General features: G+C 39.0%; 1 protein-coding gene across 2 annotated transcripts; it reads left to right on the top strand.

The window, feature by feature from the left end:
- The first annotated feature begins 1413 nt into the window (after positions 1–1413).
- WDR41 (WD repeat domain 41) lies at positions 1414–26209 on the top strand. Of its 2 annotated transcripts, XM_027671600.1 has the most exons (13): positions 1414–1513; positions 5335–5450; positions 8564–8612; positions 10392–10523; positions 10881–10943; positions 11448–11559; positions 12967–13029; positions 15062–15172; positions 16325–16509; positions 19290–19411; positions 20344–20432; positions 23843–23976; positions 25801–26209. In XM_027671600.1, the coding sequence occupies exons 1-13, from the start codon at positions 1463–1465 to the stop codon at positions 25951–25953; spliced, it is 1380 nt and encodes a 459-aa protein (XP_027527401.1). In that variant the 5' UTR covers positions 1414–1462; the 3' UTR covers positions 25954–26209. The 2 variants fall into 2 exon arrangements, with proteins under 2 accessions (XP_027527401.1, XP_027527402.1); XM_027671601.1 differs by lacking the exon at positions 12967–13029.
- The last annotated feature ends 697 nt before the right edge of the window (positions 26210–26906 follow it).

Genomic DNA, 26906 nt, shown 5'->3' with positions numbered 1-26906 from the left:
GGACACCTCTCCTACAGATAAAGACTGTGAATATCAAGATTGTTCAGGCTGGAGAAGAGAATGATCTGAGTCAACCTTATTGTAGCCTTCCAGTACCTAAAGGGAACTTACAAGAAAGCTGGAGAGGTTCTTTTTACAAGGGCACATAGTGACAGGACCGGGGGTAGTGGCTTTGAACTGAAAGAGGGTAAATTTAGATTGAATATAAGGAAGAAATTCTTTACTTGAGGATGGTGAGGTGCTGGAACAGGTTGCCCAGAGAAGTTGTGGATGCCCCATCCCTGGATGTGTTCAAGGCCGGATTGGATGGGCCTTTGAGTAACTTGGTCTAGTGAAAGGTGTCCCTGCCCATGGCAGGGGCATTGGAAATAGATGATCTCTAAGGTCCCTTCCAACCCAAGCCACTCTATGATCCTGTGATTTAGAAAAGCACTATAATCTCCTGCCCTAGGGAAAATCTCAGACATTGTGTGGTGTTGCTTAACTGAAAAAACACGGGTAAAAAGCAGGAGGGCAATGAGCTGTGTATATTCAGATGCTCAGAGCAGTGCCTGTTGGACATGTCTGTGCACCTTGGGGGTTTCTTTGTCACAGATGTCTGTTTGAGAATGGGGGCTTGTGTGGCCTTTTGGGATGGGCTTTATGATCTTGCCCCATGTTCATCTAAGACTCAAAAAGGCTTCCAAGATTACTGCATTACTTCATCAATGTCTATAATTATCTAGAAGGTAGGTGTCAAAAGGATGGAGCCAGGCTCTTCTGAGTGGTGCTGAGCAACAGGACAAGAGGCAATGGGTGGGTGATGGAGCACTGAACAGATCGCCCAGAGAGGTTGTGGAATCTCCCTCACTGCAGATCTTCAAAAACCACCTGCACACAATCCTGTTCCATGTGCTCTGGGATGACCTTGCTTGGGCAGGGAGGTTGGACCAGATGACCCACTGTGGTCCCTCCCAACCTGACTCATTCCAAGAGCCTGTGATTCTGTGAAGGGCAGTGGAAGAGCAGCAGGACAACAAATCATGCGAGTTTACTCATGTTTGTTACACCATCCTGACAGGACATCATAGGCTCAGAGAGGTTCAGCGAAGGAGGACGAAAGACGTTCTCCTTAGAGAACATTTTGGCAGTCGTTCCACTTCACAAGGAGAGATGAAAACGGTCACAATAAAATGTTAATAACTGATTGTAATGTGGCAATCTACAGTATGGTAAACGGTAATAGCACAGATTTCCTCTGAAATCGGAAGACAGCGAGGTAAAACGTCAGTAAATGTTTAATTACCATCTGCGCGGAGCTCTGCCCACGCCGCCACTTCCGGGGCAGCCGCTCGGCCATCGACTGCTCCGGCCGTGCCCGGCCTCGCCCGCCAGAGGGCGGGTCTCGGCGCGGCGCTCGATTGAGCGGCCTGTGCCTGAGCGCGGCGGTGGCGCGGGAGAAGCCGGGCCGGCCCCGTTCCTGATGCTGCGGTGGCTGATCGGCGGCGGCCGGGAGCCGCAGGGCCTGGCCGAGGTGAGGCCGCTCCCTGCGGAGGCTTGGAGCGGGCAGTGCCGTGAGGTCGGGATGCACTGGGCCGTGGCGTTTCCCATTGGGTGGGTCTGGGCCGTGCTCCGCACCGGCTCTCAGCCTTCGGGGCCTTCGGGCTGACAGAACAGGTTACGGGCTTCGTGGAGGAGAATGAGAGGAGGGCAGAAGCACAGAAGCGAACCTCGAGTACTGGGTTCAGTTCTGGGTCTCTCAGTTCAGGAGATGCTGAAGCGTGACCGGAGAAAGACAAAGGAGCTGGTGAAGGGGCTGGAGCGCAAGTCCTACGAGGAGCAGCTGAGGGCGCTGGGTTTGTTCAGCCTGGAGAAGAGGAGGCTCAGGGGAGACCTCATCACTCTACAACTACTTGAAAGGAGATTGTAGCCAGGTGTGGGTCGGTGACTTCTCCCAGGCAACAAGTGACAGGACGAGCGGAAATGGCCTCAGACTGCTCCAGGGGAGGTTCAGGTTGGACATCAGGAAAAATTTCTTCACAGAAAGGGTGGTTAGGTATTAGAATGGGGTGCCTAGGTGGGTGGTGGAGTCACCGTCCCTGGAGGTGTTCAGGAGACGACTGGGCGTGGCACTTTAGTGCCACGGTCTCTTTGACATGGTGGTGTTTGGTCATAGGTTGGGCTTGATATCAAACGTCTTTTCCAACCTAACTGATTCTGTGAAGAGCAGAACACCTACGCTGAGTTTGCCCGGGAGCTGTTGGGAGCATCCCGGCTCCCTTCCCCTTTCTCGGCTGGGGCTGTATTGTGTAACTGCAAGAACTGCGTGTAAGTTCTGCTCTCAGTGAGACTGATGATATAAATTGTAGGCAGTGACTTGTTATTTGCAGTAACTTCTTGTTTATGTGTCATAGTAGTTCGTGGTAGTCTTCTAGCACTTCTTAGTTTCTCATCCATGAAACACGGTTTGTTACATAGTGCACTGTACACTGACATCCTTCCTGCTACTTGGATTAAGAGTTTTACTAGATTTGGGGGAGAGATTGTTGAGATTTTCATGTCTCTAAGAGTTTGGTGAAGTTCTCGGAAATTTAACAAGAGTTAATTAACAACATTACTGGACTCTATACACATAGTGCTTTTGTAATTTAGACAAGTATGAGGAAGTAATTACTTTCCAGCTGCTGTTCATGAGCAAGTGTGCCAGTGTCATGGATGAGTTCAAATGCCAGTACTTACTTTGGTGGAAGTTTGGGTTTGTGTCAGTTTGGAATGATGATGTGTGGGAATGTCTCTGACTTTTGTCGTGAGTCAAAATGCTGGTTGCATTGCAGTCATATTTAGCAGGTTTGTGTGCAGTTGTTTTTGAAAGGAGGATGGGAAATATGATGCAGTTTTGTAAGATATACTAGAAAATTGCATTGTGTGTGTCCCTCTCCAAAGTTTAAACTCTGGCTATGGTTTAGTTATACCGTGTTTTAAAATAAAGCATGAACATGAGTCAAGATGTGGCCCAGTTCTTCCATTCTGCCATTCATAGCTTGGTTAAACCTGATCCACAGGACTTCTGTTCCCATTGTTACCACTGGTTTGTGGAATGACAGTAATAATTTTGCTTCTCTGAGGAAAAACTGAATAACAAATACTGCTAAAGGTTAGTCCCTAAACTTCCTTCCCCCCTCCCGCTTTATGTAATATTGTTTCATCTAATCATCTTCAGAACTAGTTCTTAAATAGGTAAGAAAGCCCACAGCAGTGTGTGGGCTATGGACTTAGGGTGTTTGTTTCATGTGCTGTGACTTCAGACAGATGTGTAGAGTGGCATTGCACTGGGTGAGTAGAGAAAACCTCTAGCAAGGCTATCCTGAGTTCATGAAAGGTAGACTTCTCCTTGCCCATTTTTATTTTTACAGTGGAATTGAAAGCCATTTAGACTCAAGCTCCTCAATCTCTTCAGTTGATGACCATGGTGTTCATCTTAGGCAGGGTGGTTCTGGAAATGAGAGCATTTAAGTGGGTCAATGGCCATCATGGCCAATAGTCGCTAATTTGTCATGCTCCATGGTGCATAAAATCAGTATGTATGTGAACTCTTGTATTCCATGTTTTTGGTGAATTGCATTTGAAAATCCCACTTTTAAACACTTTGAATCATGGGGGTTTATAGGAAGTTATGAAGTTCAAATTAATATTTTGGGAGGTTTTTTTTGCTGATTACTGTAGTGATGCTTACAGGTCCTGCATAAAAACATGCAAGTTAGGAATGGATTCCATTAGCATCACTCTCCAGCTTTCGCTTCTAAAAACATGATTGCTATAAGAGAGTCCAATTAATAGTTTCTATAAAAAAATAGATTTCTTCAGAGAAAGAATTCTCATTTAACCCTATGTTTTGGTAAATATTAATGTATGTTTCCTCAGTACAGTATTGCTAATGTACTGAGATTTGCTTAGACTATTTAGAATTCTCATTTTTTAAGGCATGTTTTGATTACCTTTGACAGCTGAACTCCAAGTTTTCATGTTTGTCCAGCTTTTCTTTATAGCCATGCAGATTCTGCTTGCATTATTTTAGAAGGAAACTGCTATTCACATGTGATTGCACAAAATGAGGAACAGTTGCTTCATGAAATTAATCAGATAACACAAAACCAAGATAAAATCACAAGAACTTAATTTAAAAATTAAGAACTCTTAATTTTTAAAATAAACACAGGTTTCTTTCGCCATTTTTTCACCTTGTCATTCTTAGCTTATGAAGAATAGTATCATAGTACCAATATCAAAGTAATAGGAAATAATTTATTAATAATTTATTAATAGGAAATAATTTATTAATCTAGCAAGAAGATGTTCAAATTTTTGAGGATAATATGTTTGTCTTTGCTGTGGTATTACCTGTCATGTGTGCTGTGTGGTGTACAGTGTTCTGTAGTTACTGTTTTATGGTGTAGGTTCTGTTGAAGTCCTCAAAGGAGAGACAATTTTGGAAGTAAGATGATGTTGACTGTCGTGTAAAATAAATCCAGAAGGAGAAGAGAGCTGCCACTGAGTTACTATTGAGCTGTTTTGTTTTTTAAAAAATAATGTCTAATAGTAGGTTGTTCCAGAATGTGTAAGACATTAATTACAAAAAAGTTGTCTTGAAACAAACTGATGATTGAGATTGACAGAACTATTATTCCTTGAAACTGCAGTTCTGTGCAGTATTTTATTGACCCTGCCTGATGATCAGCTTGCTCCAAGTGATTGATTGTCCTTTTAATTAATAGTCTAGGTGGGGGTAATTGCAAATGCTGTTCTGTAAAATGATTAATCATTCTCTACATTTTTTAAGCGATTGGCTTTGGTATTTTGTGAATAGAGTAGCAATGGATGATTTATATATTATGTAACAGAACAGCATTTGTTCATATTTGTTTTAAATATGTTGTCTTTATATAGGATTTTAAAATTGAACAGCAGATGAAAGATATGAAAGGTTCACAAATGTCTCATAAGATGTGTAATTTAATGAAAAACTGAGTGTATGGTGAATTGAGTCATGAAGCTGGCTCCACATGACAGCTCATAACTAAACTGGGTTTTCATCATGCTGTATCAGCGATTAAAGCGGTACAAAATATTTTGTTAAATAGAAAATGCCACATTATAATTTAAAATGCATGCAATAGAAAGCTATTATTTACTTGAAATAATAAGAAATTATATTTTGTAATGATTTTGTAATGATTCAGGCAAAATGGTATTTCAGGAACTTCACACTTGAGTGTAGATTGTTAGAAGTTACAAAGACCTGATGAAAATAATTATGTCAGTACCAAATAAATTTAACTAATTTTTTATGAATTTTAGAAATCCTCTGTACAGACAGTTGGTGAAGAACAAACACAGAATCCTTACACGGAGCTCCTTGTGTTGAAAGGTCATCAAGATATAGTACGATTTCTAGTGCAAATAGATGACTGCAGGTATGAAATGCCATTTCAAATTGTTTCACAGTGTCCTTGGCAATACTTCAGAAAATATTTGGGTCTTTTGGCTTCTCTTTTAAGGTTTACTTTAATGAGAAAATAATGGTGAATGAGTTACGTTTCTTGGTGCCAAGTCACTTGTTAGGAAGAAATGTTCTTTTTAGTCTGTTCCTATTTGAGTGTTCCCTTCTGTACATGCATATGAACTCTTTCTCACGGGACAACATGCAGTAGTGTCTGCTTCTGCTCTGAGCAGATACATGTGTTTTGCATTTCTGAATTGAGAATAGCTGTTATTTCACCTTTTGGTTCTATGAAAGAATGTAATAGGCTCCTTTAGATACACTGTAGCAATTAGCCATGACATCTTCAACAATACTGAGCTATGGTTGCTGTTCCTTTCTTTCCCATCTTCTGCTGTACTTTCTTCCAAAGCTATAGTACTTAATTCACTTGAGCTTTAGTTAATGCAGGTTTTTTTAACTTTTCAAATATTGAAATTTTCATCACTTTATTCAGAATGACTGCTTAGCAAAATTCATCACATGCCTAATCTCTGCATTTCATTTCTCTTCCAATTTGATCTTATTCAACTTGCTGTACTTCTTTGAAACCTGATTGTTCCTTTGTTTCTCTTGGTCAGTTTTCAGCTATGTGCAGTTTTTTGTATATTCCCTGACAATCTTTATCTGTTCTATTCTTCTGAAGACTGAATTATATATCTTCTGAGGACAGAGTTATCTAAAAACTGGAAAACTGAGCAGAGATGAAGTAATTGTATTTACTTTTGTCACTTTGGAAATGTGACTGAGAGAATGTATTATGATAGTTGTACATTACAACCTGGCTTCTATTCTAGTTTTCTCTAAATTAACCTTGCATGTTCTTTAATTATACTTAATCCTACAAGAGAAGAAATAATTATCTGCCTTAAAAGTAAGATTGTGAATTCTTTAGTCAGTAATAAAATGTAGTGACTCTTGGCTGATGTGGAGAATAAAATAGAAAACGTTTAGAGATTAAGAATGTAAGTAATAGGCAAGAATAGTTCTGTTAAGCAGCTGTAGTAATTTATATCTTTTATGGATTAGACTCAGAAGGGACTTTCTAATATATTCATCAATACACTACACAAAGTTAACATGGATAACAGCTTGTGTTAATCCTAGCAGTGTATAGCAGGTGTTTTGTGAAGGAAGATTCTCTCCTTCCCCATTCACATTGATTGGAGGAGATCATGCAGGTGGTCTCTTCCAATTCAGAAATACCCACAGAATCCTGTTTTCTAATAAGGTTCGTAATATATATATATAAATTTCACAGAAGACTCCATGGAGGATCTTTAGCATGTCAGTTTTTATTCTTAATGTCATAAAATATATATATATTAGAAAAGTTACATGTGTTACCGTAAAATTTATTTTTCTGCATTGTAGTAGTCCACCAGAAAATTCCTACAAAAATGGAAGTATCTTGTGGCTTTTTTTCCGTCCTTTTTTACCCAGACCAGTTATTAAAATAACTCTTTCTCAAAGTATGTTTTCTCAAAACACATACTGAATAGAGGTAATTGATTTTTGTAGAAATACCAGAGTATTCTTAAATTGCTATGTGATACAAAGAAACTGTTTACCATGTTGGGCTTCTTTCTTTGGTGGCAGGTAAATTACTGAAGCTAAACTAATGATAATCATTGTAAAGCTAAAGTCTGGGTGACTGCATTTAATATAGGCTGTAAAATAGCATATGGATAGGGAGTAAGTTATATAGCTGGTTAACATTCTGAGAGTTTGAGGAGTTTATAATAGAGTTGCTTCACTGGACAGTAATTCTGAGTTTTTATTTATCAAGAATATGGTATTTTCTGGATTGTTAAACACCTGATAATATTATTCACTTGATTCTTTTCAGTAAAATTAGTATTGTTACTCAGATTCTGAAATGTTTTTATTTAGTTTCTGCAGCTATTCCATTGTGTGCTTTTTGTCAACTATTGTAAGCCAAATTTCACGCTTCAGGTCTTTAGATAATATCATCTTAGTGAGAATTTTGCAGAAGGATTTTCTTGTTTTCTCAGTGGCTCAGCTAAAACCAGTGAGTGGAAAATTTTCTCAGATTGGTTTTTGAAGATACTAAATAAATCCTATATGAATGTAACAGAAAGCCGGTGGGCTTTTTTTTCTTTTTTTTTCTTTCTTCTTTGCTCTTGTACTTTTTGAACATGCAGTAAGGGTCATATTGATTAGAAGATCACTAAAGAAGACTAAGCCTGAGCAAGAGTCTTCCAAAAAGTGGACTGAAATAAAATTGCATGTAACGCCCTAGCATTTGATACATTAAATTAAACAGAGTTCATAACACATTTTAAGAACAGTTTTTTTGTTGCTCATTTGACCATTCCTTCCTCCTTCAGGAAACAGACAAGGTTATAGATGATGGTGATCTTGACTGGAAAAGAATCAGGTGTCCCATAAGGAGAATAAGTAGGCAGATGGTTAGATACTCACTCTAACCTAGAGAAAAAGATTGAATTCAAGTCAGATTTGGTTCATGTGACATTAACATGCTAATTGGAACTTGTGTTTTCCTCATGTGGTATGCCTTCCATGTGGATTTTTATCAGAAGTCAAATTTAGCACCTTAAATGTGCCGCCCTTCGAAGTTCTTTTAAGCCACACTCTAAATTACTATGGTAAATACTGGACTACTCTGTTCCTGGGCTGAACCCAGACAAGTGGTTTGTAACTTGTTAGATGTCTTATAGTTGACTCTGACTAATAGTATTTGGTTTTAGAGTTCACTGTTATTTGGTGTTTCAGATCTCATATTTTTAAACAAGAGAATTGGTTCTTTTATGTGGGGTTCTTTTTATAATAGTACATATCGGAATTCCTGCATCTTGTTCTTATATTAAGTATATGTTGATAAATACCTATTCAAATGTACTGACTTTAGTTTTTAAACTATAATTGGGACTTACAAATACATGTTTATTCTTTAAAGACGGAGTCTGATATATCTTGTAAGTATTTTTTCTTCTGTAACTGCTTTTCTATTATGCTATATTGAAGTTTTCAGTTTGTTGTGGTTTTTTGTCTCTTTTTCTTCAGGTTTGCATCTGCAGGAGATGATGGAATCGTATGTCTATGGAATGCTCAGGTTAGGTGATTTTTTGGGGGCTGGCTTGTGTATTCTGGAGAGGGTAGAAGTTGTGGAGAGGAGTTAGAAGTGTCTAGAAATGAAAAAGCAGAATAATTAAGAGTTGCTGCAAAGCTGTTTGAAAATGTACAAGTGGAGGGAGCCTGTTAAATTTTAGTTTACAGAGGAGAGTTAGAGTATTAAAAATTGTGTGAACTCAAGAGAAGGATAAGTTTTGAAAGTTAGAATGTTTTGGAAGACATACTGATTTTAGAGAGATTTTAGATGAAATGATGATGTTTAAAAGCGGAAGTGTGTATGAATGTGTGCCTTTAATTACTCTTTAAAAGTGTGTTCTGTGTTTGCTGTTAACACCAAAATGTTGACTAGTAACTCAACAAATGTGTAAGAAGATCCCAAACCTGCCAGGATTTTTATATATACTTAAGTTTTAAGTACATTTCAGTAGCTTTACTAGTAATACCTCTTTGTAGTATAACTAATTAGGCTAAATGGCAAGCTAGCACAAAACTCTATTGGAAAGATACCAAAGTGAGTAGAAGTTCAACATTTCATGCAGTGCAGGAACAGGGCCTTAATTGCTTGCTGTGATAAAAATCTTCTTGTAACTTTTGAAAACCTTACAAAGACATTAGTTTTATCATGGAAATAGTGCTCTGTTAGTGACACCTGCTGTTCTAGTCTTCTGCTTTGTGTCTCTGTATCATTGATAAAATTGTAGAAGGGATGAGCATTAGACCTGTGTTAAGGAGGTCTGGTATATGGGTTACATTGTTCAATAAGAAGTCTGAAGGGGAGACATGCTGTACTGTCTAATGTGTATCAAACATTCAAATTGAGGAAGAAAAAACCTCAGACTGTAAATTTTTTAAAAATCTTCTGAAAAATTTATGTGACATTTATGATGGTATAATTTTAAAATACAGAAGGGGAGACTTGAAATTTCTCTTTCAGTTAGTGCTTTGCTGTAGTTGAAGGCCTTTTGTGATTTTTTTAATTCTATAATTTGGAAAAGTAAAGGGGTTTTGAATATTAAACCCCATATATGTGAATATATATACCCAGTGTTCTGAGCAGTTTGTGAGTGTAAAACTCACTTAGATATTCAGCTTATGAACTGAGTTCCATTTTCTACTTCTGTAGGATTTTTATTAATTTAAAACATTAACCCACAACTGTAAAGAAGTTTGCAGCTAAAATAACCCTGTATTTTAATTGCATGATTAAAATGCCAGTATGCTTCTGTATGTTTGTTTGTGGAGTTTTGCCATCTACACACAGCAGATGTAGCTCCAGTTGTCTAAAGCACCATCTTGAATCTATAGATGATGTACATACTAAATAAAGCCGGCAGGAAATTGACAGTACTGTGTTTGCCATAAATATAGGTCAAATTTTTCTAATAATTAAAAAAAAAATTACTTTTTCAGGAGAGGGTTTGTCAACAAATCTGAATTACCAAAGTATTCATGGGTGAATGGCCAGGATTTGCGTTAAAATTAAATGAACTTAATACAGAATTTCGGTCTTAAGGGCTTTTAGAGGGTTTTTTACTCTGAGAGTAATTTGTGTTATGTCCTTTAAACCTACGCTTAGTATCTTATTTAATCTTGAATGGCATTGAAGGTAGTAAGAAGCAAATCCATAAGTTACTTTAGAAAGGGAGATTTGAGACTCTTAAAAATTCTTGCTTTCAAAAGTCATGTGGTATCTATGTTTTATGCTACAGTAGGCATTTTCCATGTTTTACACTTAGTTTTCCATGGTTTTGTTTTTCAGACTGGAGAAAAACTTTTTGAACTTCATGGACACACACACAAAATTACAGCTATAGCACCATTTTCTTCGTCAGATGCTTTTGAAGAAAATAGACATTTGATTATAACAGCCTCAGCTGATAGAACAGTTATTGTATCCTTTGATCTGGAGAATATTCAAAAATCTATCAGCTTTTTGTGTTTTTTTCTTTTAAAGGTAGCACTGAGACAGGCTGCAGACTGTCTCAAGATGTATTGGCCAATAATACCCACTAGGTGTAATTGGGTTACACAGGAGTTTTACTAGTTATTGCTCACAAGTAGATGCAGTCCTTGCTACAAAAATGAATCCATAACAGACCTTTATTAATATGCCATTTAGGCCAAATATTGAAAAGACAGAGTTTAGAAGACTGAGACTCTGCATACCTCTTTCCTAATCTGTCACAAACACAGCATTTATATTTATAATGCATAGAAACCTTTCAGTTTCCTTAATGAATAAAGACAGGTTTGGGACTGCACTAGTGGCAGACAGGTTCAGAAAGTGTCATGTTTCCATTCTACTGTAAAGGTATGCTAAAGAAACCGTATGAATGTCTGTTATTTTGTTATAATCAATAATTATTATGTATGGCTTGTGGGTCCTATGGGCAGGTGTGTTAAAATGAACAGCAATGTTTAGCGTAAGCAGTGGTACATAATGAGTGGCTGAGAAGTGGGCGTAAATCTTAATTTGTTTTTTTAACTCTTAATACCTCAATTTTCTTTTTGAAAGGATGTAGAACAAAGGTAACTGGTATGCCTTGGTTCTGTTACTGTGTTGCAAAAGACAACCTACATTTAAATTAGTTGTTGACTCTTAATAGTAGGGAAAAAATCAATGAAAAAATAAGTTTTTGCATTGTTGATGAAAAATGTAGCACATAATTAAATTTGTGTTTCTCAGGGAAGTGATACCTTGATACTGTGCTTCATAGTACTTACAGATTTATTTAACTAAAGCTCATGATCATTTCACTGAGAAATTCTTTGTAGAACTTTTGCAGGAGACATATATCTGATTTTTGTTCTGCAGTGTTTGACAGTTCTTCAAAGACTGGATGTATGGTTGTCTGGAGGGAGTGATCTATGTGTTTGGAACCAAAAATTAGATCTCTTGTGTAAGACCAGTCATCTTACTGATGCAGGTAAAAATGTAAATAACTCATTATAGCTGTTAAAGTGCAAGTAAAATGGATCTGTATAATGATGCAAAACCAACTTGGCAAATTTCCTTTAATTCTAATTATAACATTCTTTATTAGAGCCACTTGCTTCTTTTTTAAATGTCAGACTTAATAGTTTCAGAATTAAGACTGCTTTTAATCTCCTGTCCTGTGTGAATTTTAGAATATGTCAGATCTCAGTAACTGTACAGTAGCTTGGACTTACAGGGATAGACCTTGGATGCTGGTCTGTATGTGTTTGCTGTAACATGTACCAGATTCTTCGACTGGCTTTTTGTGTGATTGAGTGGGAGTTCTATTATTCTTAAGTGAGCTTTGTAGAAGTAGAACAGTAGAGATTACTTTTTATTATTAAGAATCAGTACTTTTTATGTAGAAAATGCAGGTTTTGATAGGAATATAATAAATGTAATCAGATATCAATGTCAATCATGCTTGTATATTAATAAACTTATATATTGTATGTCCATATGAAGAAAATTGTCACATGTTATTGCTGCGCTTTACCAAGATACCTGTAAAGCTGTGAATCACATTTAAAGGTGGAACTAATATTGTCCTTATTTTTGTCATGGAATAGAGTAGTGGTAGGCAAAACCTTCTGAATCTTTGAGGGTATTAATACTTCTTTTGAAAGCATTGATTATGAAATATTATGAAGTATTATGGTAAATACCAGCTGGTAGTGTTGCTGTGGTGCTTTGTGTGAAGTGCTATTGAAACTTTGGTACAAGGAGTCAATGGGATGTGTAGCATGGGCCTTGTCTTCTATCCTGATCTCATGCTTCCTTTGTGGGGAAAGAGATTGCTTATTCCTTGGGGAATTTTTCTTTAATGGTGTGGTGGCACAGACTGGGAAAATTCTGTGCAGGATTAAGACAGACTAACAATTAAGACAGAAAGCAAGTTGGACGTTTTATCTGAGACCTTACTCTTCTTCAGCTGGCTCTGCACAGTATTTTAGAATTGTGTGTATTGAGGTATGTCCATAATAACTTTGGTACTAATAATTTTGTTTAGAATCTTAATAATTACCATGATGTCCTTAATACTGTCCAGCATTAGGACATAAATATCTTAACTGTATTTAAAATAAAAAGATAATTTACTTTCAGTTTCACTGCAATTTTGATGTCCAGAATTCTGCTTGATTCGGGACCAAAACTCCTGACCTTGCCTCTGTTTAAGATAATCTATTCAATTCTGATGCCGTTTAACTTTTATTTCAGGCAATATGCTTCTGTTTTGATTATAATTTCCAAGTGGAAGGAAGATTGCTAAGAACTTTATTAATGAGGAATTAACAGTGTGCTGTGTTATAACCAGTGGTTATCCTTTTCTCCCTTATCCTCTGGTTTTTTTCCAAAGGTATCAGTGCTTTGGTTGAATTGCCCAAAAACTGTGTTGCAGCAGCTGTAGGCAAAGAGCTAAGTGAGTATGTTGCATTTATGTGAAGTGTTCGTGTTCCTCTATAACAGCTGCTTATCAGAGATATGTGTAAAAAACACACTGCTGGAATTGTATAGGAAAAGTAAATGGTATTAGAGTGTGATCAACAACCTTCTTTTTCCATTCTTTACAAAGAGGAGACAGTACTAATCTCATTGAGGAATCTTACAGATGAAACTTTTCTATATTTAGAATCATAGAATTATTAAGGTTGGAAAAGACTTTCATGATATCAAGTCCAACCTTCAACACCACCATGTCAATTAAACCATTGCACTAAGTGCCATGTCCAGTCATTTCTTGAACACCTCCAGGGATGATGACTCCACCACATCCCTGGGCAGCCCATTCCAATGCCTGACCACCCCTTCAGTGAAGAAATTCTTCCTGATATCCAACCTGAACCTCACCTGGTGCAACTTGAGGCCACTTCCTTTTGTCCTGTCACTTGTCACCTGGGAGAAGATGGCAGTCCCCACTTCGCCACAACCTCATCTCAGGTAGCTTTAGGGAGTGATAAGGTCTCCTTGAACCTGCTTTTTTTCATGCTAAACAACATGAGCTCCTTGCTCTTAAGACGTGTGCTCCAGACCCTTTGCTATCTCTCTCACCCTTCTCTGGACGTGTTCCAGCACCTCAATGTCCTTCTTCAAGCGAGGGGCCCAGAGCTGAACACAGCTGGATTTGAGGTGTGGCCTCCCCAGTGCTGAGTACAGAGGGACCATCGCTGCCCTGGTCCTGCTGACCGCACTGCTGATACAGGCCAGGATGCCATTGGCCTTCTTGGCCACCTGGGCACACTGATGGCTCATGTTGGTCAAGCAGGACCTGCCTTTCTTAAACCCATGCTGGCTGGTCCTGGTTCCCTGGTTGTCTTGGATGTGCTGTGTGATCACACTCAAGGTAATTTGTTCATCACCTTCCCTGGCACTGAGATCAGGCTGACAGGCCTGTAGTTCCCTGGATCCTCCTTCTGACCTGTCTTGTAGGTGGATGTCACACTGGTCAACCTCCAGCTGACTGGGACCTCCCTGGTTAACCAGGACTGATGATAAATGACAGAGAGTGGCTTGGCGAGCTCCTTCACCAGCTCACTCAGTGTTAATGCCACCTGTCCAGATCTGACTGGGGCAATTGACATTTGTCCTAGTGCAGAAGGTCTGGGACTGCTTATCTGAGCTGTCAGATACTAGGCTTCTCTAGAGTCTCCTTATCCCAGGATCAGAATGAGACAGTGTGATGATTTCTTTTGCTCAGTTGGAGACAGAATTATGTATGTATGCAAACTGGAAGTCATTGGCTAGCTGTTGGTGGAGAGTCTTAGTGCTTAGTAAAATTACTGAAGTTTCAAAATAGGGAATAAAATCCAGGAGCAAAAGTAAAGCATTATATCAGCGAAAAAGCAGATGTTACTCAAGATGATTAAATACTTAGTTGAAAAATTAGCAACCTGATACTTTGATCAAAGAATCAGGAACAAATTAAGAATAGTCCTCCTGTGTTTAGACATAGGGGTACAATACAAACTTCCATCTAAACTTCCCACACTTCTTTTGCAGTACCCTTGAGATAGAAAAGAAATTCCAAGACTGGTTAAAATAAAGTCTTAATTCCTGACAATCTCAATTGTCTTACTAGAGAATATTGCATCCTTTTGAATATTCATTTTTCAGTGAGATGAGTCCTCAAGAAGTGTTTCACTTTTAGTTTACTTATCCATAAAGATCTCTAATACTTTTCACTTCTGCTTTCCACAGCTTCTGATGTTGACCAATTCTGTACATTTCAGAGTAACGAGGCTGAAATGTTTTATCCTAGAGTTGCTGTAGTAAGAGGCCTTAATGATAACACTGAAATAATTCATTCCCATTTTTTGATGTCATGAGTGACCATAAGTCTTGTCTCACTTATGTTTTAGTTTGTCCCTCTCTGAAAATGATGTGTTTTATTTAAGTATAGTTCCATCTTATTCTGAATGAAAGAGCTTATTTAGACAATTTCTCTTTCTTTGAAGTAATTTTTAGGTTGACTGATTCTAACAATGAGTCTGAAGGTTGGAATGTCCTTGAAGTAAAGCGCCTTGTTGACCATCAGGATAACATTTTGTCATTAGTCAGCGTCAATGGTAAGAGTCGTTTTATTATGTTACTGCTTTTGTTAGTTACCAGTGGGATAAACCTATGGAGTTTTTTTGGGACCAAAGTTTTAACTGGAGTGAAACTACTTAACTAGTGGATGTACTATCTTGTGTAGCTGCAAAGGTAGTGACATGTCAAAATATAATTGCATTGTTTATGGATTAACAATGAGATGAAACCAGGCAAGTTGCAGTGTTGAAGAGAGGTAATGTCATTGATGGAAATGGAGCTCTGGGTCTTCTTTCTGTTAGAAAAGTTAAAAATGCTACTTTTCCCCTTGCTCCTTCTGACTCTTAAAATGGGATATGCGAGGACATGTTCCTTGCAGTTGTTGTCCCAAGGTAAGTGAAGGTTCTGAGTGTGCAGTTGTGGGCCTGCATAGAGGTTGTAGAGGGTCTGGAAGATGATACAGTCTCTGCTGCTCATTAGGGCAATACTGAGCTATTACCTGAAATTCAGCCCCTTCTACTCTGTTCTTGCCTTTTTTTTTATGGAGCACCCAGAGAATCCAGAACAAGTTATTACTGGTGTAATAGAGATTGTATATTTGTCCTTGGGTGTATCTGTTGTCATTATTGTCTCCTTTTGGATTACAAAGAACAAGCAATGTTTGGCTTGAAGAGACAATGTGCTACCTGCATTAAATATTGCTGTAGTGGTTCCTTCCCAGGTATGAAAAACAAATTTATGACGAGCTACTTCAGTCTTGCCATCCACTTAATTTGTGATCTGTAGTTCTATTTATGGCATAGACATACTTTGTTGCTTCTGAGGGGTGTCCAAACACCTACTTATCCAAGGAATAGAAGGGCTTTTTATGTAGAAATGGAGTTCAAGTACTTGTACATACTTCTGGTGGTGTTCCTTGCCTTTGCTACGCAGTACTGTGCACTGTGGTCAGTGAATGTTCTCCTTCCTAGTTTTAATTTTACAGGAGAGCTCATCTCCTTTTGCTCGTCTGAGCTGTGCTAGGTAATAAAATGAGTATTTACTCAAAGAGAGGGGGGTTTAGTCCGGTCAGTTATGTACTGCACGTTCTACATAGCTTTACACAAAAACGAGCACTCTTACCTTTCTAGGGTTGTAACTTTGTGTGAAATGTCACTTTTCAATATATTGTTTTTTTTCCCCCCCTATAGAATTGACTTTTGTGACAGGCTCTCATGTAGGTGAGCTAATAGTTTGGGATGCACTTGACTGGACAAAGCAGGCAACTGAGTGCAACTTCTGGGACTCCTCTGTCCATCCAGATGTACAGCCAGAAATAAAGTTATCCCAAAGCCCAAATGAAACTTCAGTTCAACACCTAACATCTGATGAGGAGGTAAAAAGCTTTAAATACAGTAAACTAATTCAAGTAAGCTAGGATGACCTTACCACAGAAGACCAACTGCTTTGTGTTTTCAGTTTCCTTGTTTTAATATGAGAGATTTCTTCTAAATGTGCACAGCTATTTTTATACAGTCAACACTTTTTATATAAAATATTAGTTGTTGAGCTAACTGAAGGTTATAATATGTTGATGGTATTGGGAACTAACATAATGGACTTTCAACAACAGCATTTCTTTTTGACTGACAAAGATTTATTAGCTGTTTATAGTACCACTAGAGAAAAAATAAATAGGACATGTATGTTTTTATGGCATACATCTTTCATATTCCATTCTTCTGGAAATGCAGTTTTCACAATAATGCACCTCTTTGAACATTTCTATCTGAAGGTACTATGGAGTGAATTTAAGAATAGGCATATGTCTATGCTTAATAGTAAATCAATATTGCTCCTACTGTTCAGATGGGCCATACTCAATTGTATATGCAAATATGTGTCCAGGATCCAGGCTACTGTAATAATGCTTTGGACATAAGTTCTTGATCGGAATACTCTGTCAGAACCCAGTTATTGTTCAACAAACACTAAAAGTTGTCAGGTTATTACTTACTTTTGTGAAATGTTACCAACTGTTAGTGGCAACGTAAAAGACGTTTCATAGTTGTCACGTAGGTCAGTTACTGGGGAATGATTAAGAAAGGGATTCCTGGAAATGGATTCAGAGATATGAGCTATAACAAAATAAAAGCTGTGGAAAAGCCTGAATTCCCAAAACCCTGGAGAGAGAAACATTGTGGGTTGTGAGCAGAAAAAAAGATGTGGTTATATCTAAAGGTAGGATTTGCAGTGTTATCAACGCTTATTTCTACAATGAGCCAAAAGCAAATTTTATTTAGGGTGAAATCTGTAATATGGCTTTAAAATACTTTGATTTTCTGCTTGAAAGCTACACAAGATGTGTTTTAAGGGAGGGGAAAAGAATTTTGAGAAGGTCAGAAGTTGTTGTAACATTGAATGTGGAATCTGAGGCTACTGAAGGCTTTCTTCCATGCATGGAACTGAACTAAACAAATTGCTGTGAATTTCATTCATTGTGAGAGTTTTGAATGGTGAGAAGTAAAGATGGTTCTAGCGTTAATCCTGAAATAGAAGCTGTTTTAAGGCGGAGCTGTCTGTATTGTAAAGTTCCTACTTAAAAAGTGGTGAAGAAATGTGTTTTTATAAGGTATTACTTTGTTACCTGCAGCCTAATAGCAGAACGCTGTTCTTCATGTTAAAAAAAATAATGCAAAATAAGTGTTTTCTCTGTTTTCCAGGCTTGGTAGTTGGGTGGTTGGAGAAGATGCATATGTCTAGTTTGACACTGAGATTGTAGGCAAAACGTGATTCAGAAACAAATGGAGTGGTATAGCTTTGGCAATACTGGGAAATAGTGCTAGGGAGTGCGTCTGGTGCCCTGATAAGCATGTGTTTGTGTTTAGTTGCCTTTTAAGATAGATGTACAATTTATGCTTCATCATCTTTTATTTTCTTGGGGTTTGAGATGACCAGGATTTTGCCAGGGCTTGTGAAAAAAGAAGAGTGCTCCATGAAAAGCATCTTTTGCAAAGCTTTAAGACTGTGTGACTCTTGGTGGAAGAGTGATGTGGAAGGTCACTGAATTTGAACCTCACACAAAACTAGGAAAATAATACAAATTGGCTCAGTGGGTTATTTTTCCTCTTGATTTGGTAATGGTGCTATCAGAAATCTGTTTAGTTTCAGTGCTTCCACAACAGATGTGCATAAGAAAAAAAACAAAACTCTGAACAAAAACCTGGATAAAGAGTTTTGAACAGTGTCAAAACATCATTGTATATAAATATATAAAATCTTAGTCAAAGACAGTGGGTTACAATTTTTACAAAATATTGACAGATGTGTAGTGTGAACTGATTATGAGACATTGATGTTTGGGTTGTGTAAGTGAAAGCAGGCCATTCAGGGAAATGTTCCAGCATACATCACCTAAACAAGGTACGTTCAAAACTGCAAAAATGAACTGAATGGAAGCATTTTGCACCCTCCTGGTTATTGAATATTAATCATCTGTACATACATATGATAGTACATTTGCCCACTCTAAGATCATCACAAGTCACAAGAGGGTCCAGGTCCAAAGATGTGTAAGCTGTTTCTAGCTTCTTAGGGTCATGATGGTTGTGAGATGGAATGCCTGCACTCTTCTGAAGAAAAGCATTGAATGTAAAATGCACTATCGTGTAGTACTTTCCTATGACAGAGTTCCTTTTCTGTACTCAGTAGAGCTGAAATAGAACAAGGCCTCCTTGTCCAGCTTCAGTTAAATTTCAAAAAGAGGCAAAAATGCAGAACAGCTTCCTGTATTCTCAGGCTTTCTTGATAAAACAAGTTTTTCAAAACACAGAGCATTATTTTAGTGTAAGAACGTAAATGTTTAATTGCAGAAGTGTATTGATTTGTTGGTATCCTTGATTACTGCTTCGACTGTAAGGTACAGGTTAAAAATACAGACACTAAATAACTGCTTAGAGTATAGGAGGATATCGCACTTTTGCTCAAAAAAAATCCATATTTTTTATCTATGACTTACTAATTTCATATGTTTGGGATAAGGCAGCAACATGAGGACAGAAACAAGCTGGATAGTGCAGGCTAGATGACATCACAGTATCTCTGGAAATCTGTTACATGTGGGATGATTTTTCAGTATCTGTTTCTGCAAGTTGTTCCACTGAATTTTTTTTCCAGTGTGTGTTTGCTGCTGTTGGGAAAGGCATATACGTATATAATCTTCAAATGAAGTGTGTGATTGCTTGCCAGAGAACTGCTCACGACTCCTCTGTGCTGCACATCGAGAAGCTTCCCAACAGGTACAAGTCATAGTACATTTAGTTAATGCAATAAAGAAAAGCAAAACTTGGAAGGGTGACTAGAGACTGCAAAGCTGCATCTAATTTCTAGGGCAGGGACTTATCTGCAGTTTAATCTGCTTTAATTAGGTAGAGCTTGTTGATCTGGTTTTTGAAAATTCATCATTGTAATTCAACAGGAAAGAAATATAATCCAGTATATCCAGGCTGATACACAGGCTGAAAATATCTCAGCTATTTTCAAAATCAGACCTGATAAAGCACTTTTGTCTACATTGTGAAAATACAGCTTAATGGCATTTTACTTCTGTAAAGGAAAGGCATGTGGCATATTCAGTAAATATTTTTCACTAAATATTTTGTAACAATTGAAATGTTTTAACAAAAAGTAATAACTTCCAGCCTTTGTTCATTAGTGCTGAATTTCTAGCGGGATCTTGATTTGAGAGCCAACTTGGACAATTTGCTGCATATATATATATATATATGTGTGTGTATTCTAATAGTAATTGTGTTAGATCCCTTTATACTCTTGTTCAATGGAGAAAAATTCTATCAGAAGATAAAAATTAGGGCCTTGATCGTGTAAATGCATGTGCTGTTCTAAGTGTGCAATGAAATAGGGTACCTTTCCTTTTGTTATTTTTCCATAAGAAAAGGTTTTTGCTTAATGAAAATAAGCTTATGGACACCATTTAGTTGAACTATGTCTGCAGAGTCTAAACTTATGTTTTGTTTTACATAGTGGTATGCTTTTAAAAGGGGGTGGAAAATGTTTATTTTTCCACCTATTCTACAAGTCTGTTATAGTTTGTTCTGCTACAGATGCGCTTTGTTTGAGGCAACTTGCTGTCTCTTTTATAGAAACATCACAAGGTGATTTGCACAGATAAGTATCCAATGCTAGTGTTGCTTATCAACTCTTTTTACAGGCAGCTGATCTCCTGCTCAGAAGATGGCAGTGTGCGCATTTGGGAACTCAGAGAAAAGCAGCAGCTGCCAGCTGAACCAGTTCCGACAGGTTTGCTGGTACTGGGGGATGAAAAGAACATTTCAAAACATAACAGGAGACCCAATATTCACCATATATGAATAGAGGGGCTTTCAGGCTTTGTAAGAAGAGATAATATATTGTGTTCAACCAACTGATAACAGGTCTGGGTGGGAAACTGAAGAAGGCACGGGTATACAAGCCCCCCAAGATCTGATATGGGACATTAAAAGGTCTAGGTGAAAGTAGTACTGAATCCTCTACCATGCAAGATTAAATAGTTGCAGAACTATGTGCAGAAATCTAGAAAAGCTTGCAGATGAGCAGCTGGCACAAAAAAAAGAAAGTGTTTTCCATATCTCCTCTTTGAACTTGGAATGATATTGGGACTCACTTTGAGGCTGTATACAACCTCACTTGCATACTACCTCTGGGCATTGGATTTCTCAGGGCTGGTTGCTGGTGTTAGAGGAGCATTTTCATCAAGTACAGACATTCACAGAATCACAGAATGGGCTTGGAAGTGACCACAGTGGGTCATCTGGTCAAACCTTCCAGCTAAAGTAGGGTCATCCCAGAGCACATGGCACAGGATTGTGTCCAGATGGTACTTGAGTATCTCCAGTGAGGGAGACTCCACAACTCTCCATTACTCTCTAGGCAATCTGTTTCAGTGCACAGTCACTTGCACAGTAAAGAAGTTGTTCTTTATACTCAGGTGAAACTTTGTGTGCATCAGTTTCTGCCCATTGCCTCTTGTCCTATTGCTTGGTACCACCGAGAAGAGCCTGGATCCACCCTCTTGGCACCCTCCCTTCAGGTACTTCGACATTGATGAGGTCTCCTCTCAGTTGTCTCTTCTCGAGGCTGAACAGGCTCAGTTCCCTCAGTCTTTCCAGATGCTCCAGTCCCCTCATCATCTTTGTAGTTGGACCTGCTCCAGGAGCTCCATGTCTCTCTTGTCCTGAGGAGTCCAGAATTGGACACAACACTCCAGGTGAAGCCTCACCAGGGCTGAGTAGAGGGGCAGGATCAGCTCCCTCGACATGCCCAGCATTCCCTCCCGGCAGTGCTTTTCCTAATGCACCCCAGGATATCACTAATCTTCTTGGCCATGAGGCCTCACTGCTGGCTCATGGACACCTTGTTGTCCACCAGGACACCGTGTTGCCCTTGTTGAATTTCAGACAGTTCTTCTCTGCCCATCTCTCCAACCTGTCAAGGTCCTTCTGAGGGGCAGCACAGCCCTCTGGGGTATCGGCCACTCCTGCCTGCTTTGTGTCATCAGTGAACTTGCTGAGGAGGCATCTGTCCCTTCATCGAAGTCATGGATGAACAAGTTAAACAATACTGGGCCCAGCATTGAACCTTGGGGGACACCACTAGTGACAGGCCTCCAACTAGACCCTGTGCCTCTGGGATCTACCATTCAGCCAGTTCTCAATCCACCTCACTGTCCACTGATCCAGCCCACCGTTCCTGAGTTTGCCTGTAAGGATGTTGTGAAAGACAGTGTTGAAAGCCGTGCTAAAGTTGAGGTAGACAATACCCACTGCTCTCCCTTCATCCATCTAGTGCTTCATCGCAGAAGGCAATCAGGTTGGTCAAACATGATTTTAATGAGCCCATGCTGACTACTCCTGATCACCTTCTTGTCCTCCACGTGGATAGAGATGTCCTCCAGAATGAGGTGCTCAATCACCTTTGCTGGGATTCAGCTGAGGCTGACTGGCTGGTAGTTCCCTGGGTCCTCCTTCTTGCCCCTTGGAAGACTGGGTTGACATTTGCTATCTTCAGTCATCAGACATCTCTCCTGATCTCCATGACCTTTCAAAGATGATTGTGAGCAGCCTTGCTATGGTGTCTGTCAACTCTTTCAGCCCTGGTGCATCCCGTCAGGGCCCGTGGACTTGTGGATGTCAGATTTTCTAGGTGGTCTCTAACCCAATCCTCCTTGACTAAGGGAAAGTCTTCCTTCCAGCATTCCTTTACCCTGGTCTCCCAGGTCAGAGATTCCTGAGAGCTGGCCTTGTCAGTGAAGACTGATGCAAAGCTCAATAACTCAGCCTTCTCTGTGTCCTCTGTTACCAGGGTTCCCCCTCCATTTAGTAATGGGTCCACATTATCCATAGTTTTCCTTTTGTTATTGACATATTTGAAGAAGCCCTTCTTGTTGTCTTTCACATCCTTGGCTATATTTAATTCTAGATGGCCTGCCTTGTCTCATTTCTGCTTGTTCTGAGAGTCTCTCTCTATTTATTCCCAGTGGCCTGACCCTGCTTCTGTCTCCTGTGTATTTTCTGCTTATGCTTGAGCAGTGACAGGAGTTCCTTTGTAGTGCTTGCTACTTTTTGACCAGGCCAGCAACTTCTCTGCACACTGGCAGTTGTGGCCTTGGACAGGTGCTCTGGACAATATAATTAGTATTAAGAACTGGGAACAGCAGTAGACTTGCTCTCTTGTAGGAACTTTTTTATTCAAGCTGTGAATAATTTTCTTGATATATCTTGTCTACCTGGCTGTTCATCTCCTGTTGGTAACTTTTGCAAATATATTTTTGCTGCCTGGCTTGATTTAGAAACATTTTTTTCAGGAATGTTCTGTCTTCAGTATTGCTGGTAACAGCTTATCTACACAGTGAAAAGTGGTATTTGGCTTAACACTGGAAATTTATAATTTCTATGAATCAAGATGTTTGAAAGAAACCAGTGACATGTTGCTGTTGATTTACTCTATTTTTATTCTAGGTATCCCCTGAGAGGTCGTTCATCTCACCAGTTACCTCCCTCCAGGGCTGTGGTTTAGCACACTTCTAGTTTTGTGTGCTGATGGGGCTGAGGGAAGGATTGGGAATAAAGTCTGAACTGCACTGTGAACAGAACCAAACTTTCTTACTTCTGTCAGTACTATTGCATAGTTCCCCTGGTGGCTGTGGCTGTGTATTTTTGTGCTAGTGGAGTACTATCTTTACAGTCCAGTTTGTCTGATAGTTTTAAATCTGAATGAAGAAGCCAATGGGCCGACACTTTAATGCTGTAGTGCAGGACACACAGGAGAGACTGGTGCCTCATTTTTCTCCTCTTTGCACGAGTAACAGTTTAGGAGCACAAGCAAAGGTGAACATCAGTGTCCTGCATCTACCTTTGCTGTTCAGTTAGTTCATTTAGGAAATTTTTGTATTTCTTCTTAAATCTGTATATTGTCTCATCCAGGTGTGTAATTCAGCATGTTTACTAAATTATATCTAATTAGGACAAGTAGCTGTGTTTCCTTCCTCCCTCAAGATGAATAATGCAGATGTAAAAATGCTGCAAAGTACAGTGCTTCTGTCATTTTGCCATGTAGACCGTCCTGGTTTTAGATTTTATGTGGCTCTTCAGCTAGAGGAAATAAATCGTATTTGTTATTTTTGCCAAAATGAGAGACTTTTCTTCCCCCAGGGTTTTTCAACATGTGGGGCTTCGGAAGGGCAAACAAGCAGGCAAACCAAGCTGCCAAGAAGATGCAAGAGAATACACCTATGTATTTCTTGGAGCTGGTTGGGGATTTGATTGGTCATTCATCAGCTGTGCAGGTAGGTCAGCTTTAGTAAGAACAAGAAAAGGTGAATGTTAGTAAGTAATGTAAATTTGACAGTGTAAATTTGAGAAAACAGCTGTAAAGCTATAACTTTTGGCTGTCTGGATCTGGAGGCTGGGAGCACATTGTGTGGTATATTTAGTGGAGTATGAAAACAGTAATACACACTGACTTAATATGCTAATGAGAGCTTGCTCAATGATGCCTGAGGATTGTGTGTGCATATATGCACATACATGCTACAGATAATCTGGTAGTGTATTTGGTTTCTTTTATAGACTGCAGACAGTACAATTGGGAACAACATGCATGACCCAGATTTCATCTTAAGTTCACAGTCTAAACAAGGGCTTATGCGAAACAAAACACATTCAGTAATTTCTTAGCCTTCTGTGCTGTGAGCATTAAGGAGGTCTTTTAATGTTAGATCAGTTACCATTCCATGCTTCTGTATGCCTAATATAGTATGTTTTTGTTTTAAATGGCATTTTCCCTCCACACCTTTCTGTGTTTGACAATCTGTTGGAGTAAGAAATCACTTTCTTACAGTGGACTTCTGTACACATTCTTGGAAGGAGCAGGGGGAAGGGCTGATAGAGAGGAGCGGTGTGATTCTGGAGTAGCTTTGCTCACAAGTATTCATGAGACTGATGGGATTTCAGAACTGCTGCTGCCAAAACCTGAAATTTTTTCTGTAAAAGCTAAGGTGGTGAACCTTTCTGTTATCTTGCTTTTGAAAAATGGTTGAAAGGGGTCTTATTATCGACTTGGAAATTTGCTGTCTAAGAAAGAGGACATAGTGTGTAACTCAGCGAGGGACGCAGCATAGAAGGTGGGAGGCGTATATTGGGTCTTGGCTGGGATGCTGCAGAGTCAAGGGGTAATGAAGATGATGGTGGATGTGATTTCCTGCAGCCTTCTACATATGAAAAATCATGGGTTTTTTTTTAAACTATGGGCAGACTGGAGCTGTTGAGGAAGAAAATGTTGAGTAGTAATGAAATGTGGTGGCAAAAATGAGGGTTTGGCAGACTGTTTCTACTGGAACTCCATAACTAGTAAGTGGCTGTTCCCAGAGCAGGTAAACCTTGTCCTGAGTGCTTTCCCTGACCAGATCCCTTCAAGAAAATGAAGAGACAGGGCACTGTGAGCGTGCCATAGGGACATCGCTGTTGGCTATTGTGTTGAACTGCAATTAGTGGTTAATTTTAGGCAGCCTTGTGAAGGTCTCAGAAGTCAGGAATGACCTCATGACTTGTCATCTCCATTGGTCTTGCAAAATCCCTCCACTGCTGCTGTACTTTTCTCCTGTGTTGTATTTCTTGCATGTTTGACTTCCTCTGTGTGACCAGGTATGTGCTGATGTCTGTCACAATTGTTTGCTCTTTGATCCTTCCAGGCCTGGTGCTAGTAGTCTGTGGTGTTGTAGGGAAGGGTACAGTGTACCCAATGAACAGAACAGGCTTCTGTTCCTAAGAAACCAGATCAGAGTTCAGACAAGTCATTCACTCCTCTGTTGCTGACTTGGAACAAGTTGCTTCAAGATTGTCTTTTAGTGCTTTAGTGCTTTCTGTCCATAAGGCTTTAGTACTTGTTTAAAAAGGAGATCTTGCAGTATGAAGTGCTGTTTAAAGAGTTTTTTTGTGTAGTGATTTTATGACCTCTCAAATGTACAGTATACGGTGTAATTTTGCATACCTATCTATAAGCAAAGCCATTTCAGATATGTGTATTTGTTTAGTCCAGCTGTAAACTAAATAGTTAAGCAAGTTCACCATCTCATGCAAACATCATGGTAATAATAATTGTTTCATTGCAGATGTTCCTGTACTTTGGTGAACTGGGATTGGTTACATGCTCTGCTGACCACCTCATTATTTTGTGGAAGGATGGTGAACGAGAATCTAGCCTCCGCAGTTTAACACTATTTCAAAAATTGGCACAAAATGGTGATTTGCAGCTCAAACTTTAAATTGCTTGAATACAGGCTACATATATGGATGTGTGTTAAACCTGACTGTAAGGCAATGCCCGAGCTACTGGGAATCTGACTACCAGTAACGCTTACACTTGATGTCATGTACTATATTGGAAATTTTATTAGTTGCTATTACTCTTCTGAAAGGAGAATTTTGCATGTTGGCTTACTCTGTCAGCAGAAATGGTGTTCTCTTGAAAGACTGAAGATAATGATGACTCATTAAATAGTTTCTAATGTTGTTCCCACATGGATAGATGTCAAGATTTGTGAAAATCCTCAGATGGATCATAACTAAAACAGTTGGGCATATCCACAGTGCTATGTGCAGAAAAGAGGAATGGCAAAAAATCTGCAGCATAAACCCCAAAATACAGTGACAAAAAGATAAAAGCCAAAAAACCACAAACTAACCCAAAAGCAAACAAACCAACAAAAAAAAGCAAAGTTAACTCCAGAACTGATAAAAAGAAAGGATGAGGGAGAATGAGATAATGAGTGATAAGTTACCATTTGAATGAGAAGAGCTAGGGAAAGGGAGAATTTGGGAACTTAGTGGGTGCTACTGTCCTCAGGTCTACTCAGAAGATCCAGTACTTAATGGTTTAGGACTAAGTCTTGTGCAGCTTTTGAATGCCATCTCTTCCCTTTGAATCCATAAGAATTGGTTTCAGTACAAGAGACTACAAGGGTGTAACTTTGTACTTAAGATACAGTGTTTGCAGTAAGTGCAATTAAAACAAAGGGCTAAGCAGATCCTGGCAAGAGTAGAAGCAAAAGGAGGAAGCTCCTAGTTTCCTAGAAGAAACCAAGGAGCCTTTTAGACTTGCCTTCCTTCAGCGGCTGTGGGCACTTGCCTTCCTCCTACTACCCAGAAGCCAAGCTTTGCCTCTTGAGTCTGACCATAATCTCTGGAAGGTAGAGCAGAAGGACAATAAGATTTTGAG

This window comes from Neopelma chrysocephalum, unplaced genomic scaffold, assembly GCF_003984885.1.
Source record: "Neopelma chrysocephalum unplaced genomic scaffold, ASM398488v2 Primary Assembly neopelma1_97102, whole genome shotgun sequence".
In the NCBI taxonomy this organism is placed as follows: domain Eukaryota; kingdom Metazoa; phylum Chordata; class Aves; order Passeriformes; family Pipridae; genus Neopelma; species Neopelma chrysocephalum.
Note: the sequence above shows the minus strand (reverse complement) of the source record. Positions and strands in the feature narration are given on the sequence as shown.

What these genes read in the sequence shown, in the direction of transcription:
- WDR41 (XM_027671600.1), top strand. Translation starts at nt 1,463, where the DNA reads ATGCTGCGGTGGCTGATCGGCGGCGGCCGGGAGCCGCAGGGCCTGGCC. An exon ending in GTCATTAGTCAGCGTCAATG is followed by an intron (nt 15,173 to 16,324) that starts GTAAGAGTCGTT and finishes CCCCCCCTATAG; the next exon opens with AATTGACTTTTGTGACAGGC. An exon ending in GTCATTCATCAGCTGTGCAG is followed by an intron (nt 23,977 to 25,800) that starts GTAGGTCAGCTT and finishes GTTTCATTGCAG; the next exon opens with ATGTTCCTGTACTTTGGTGA.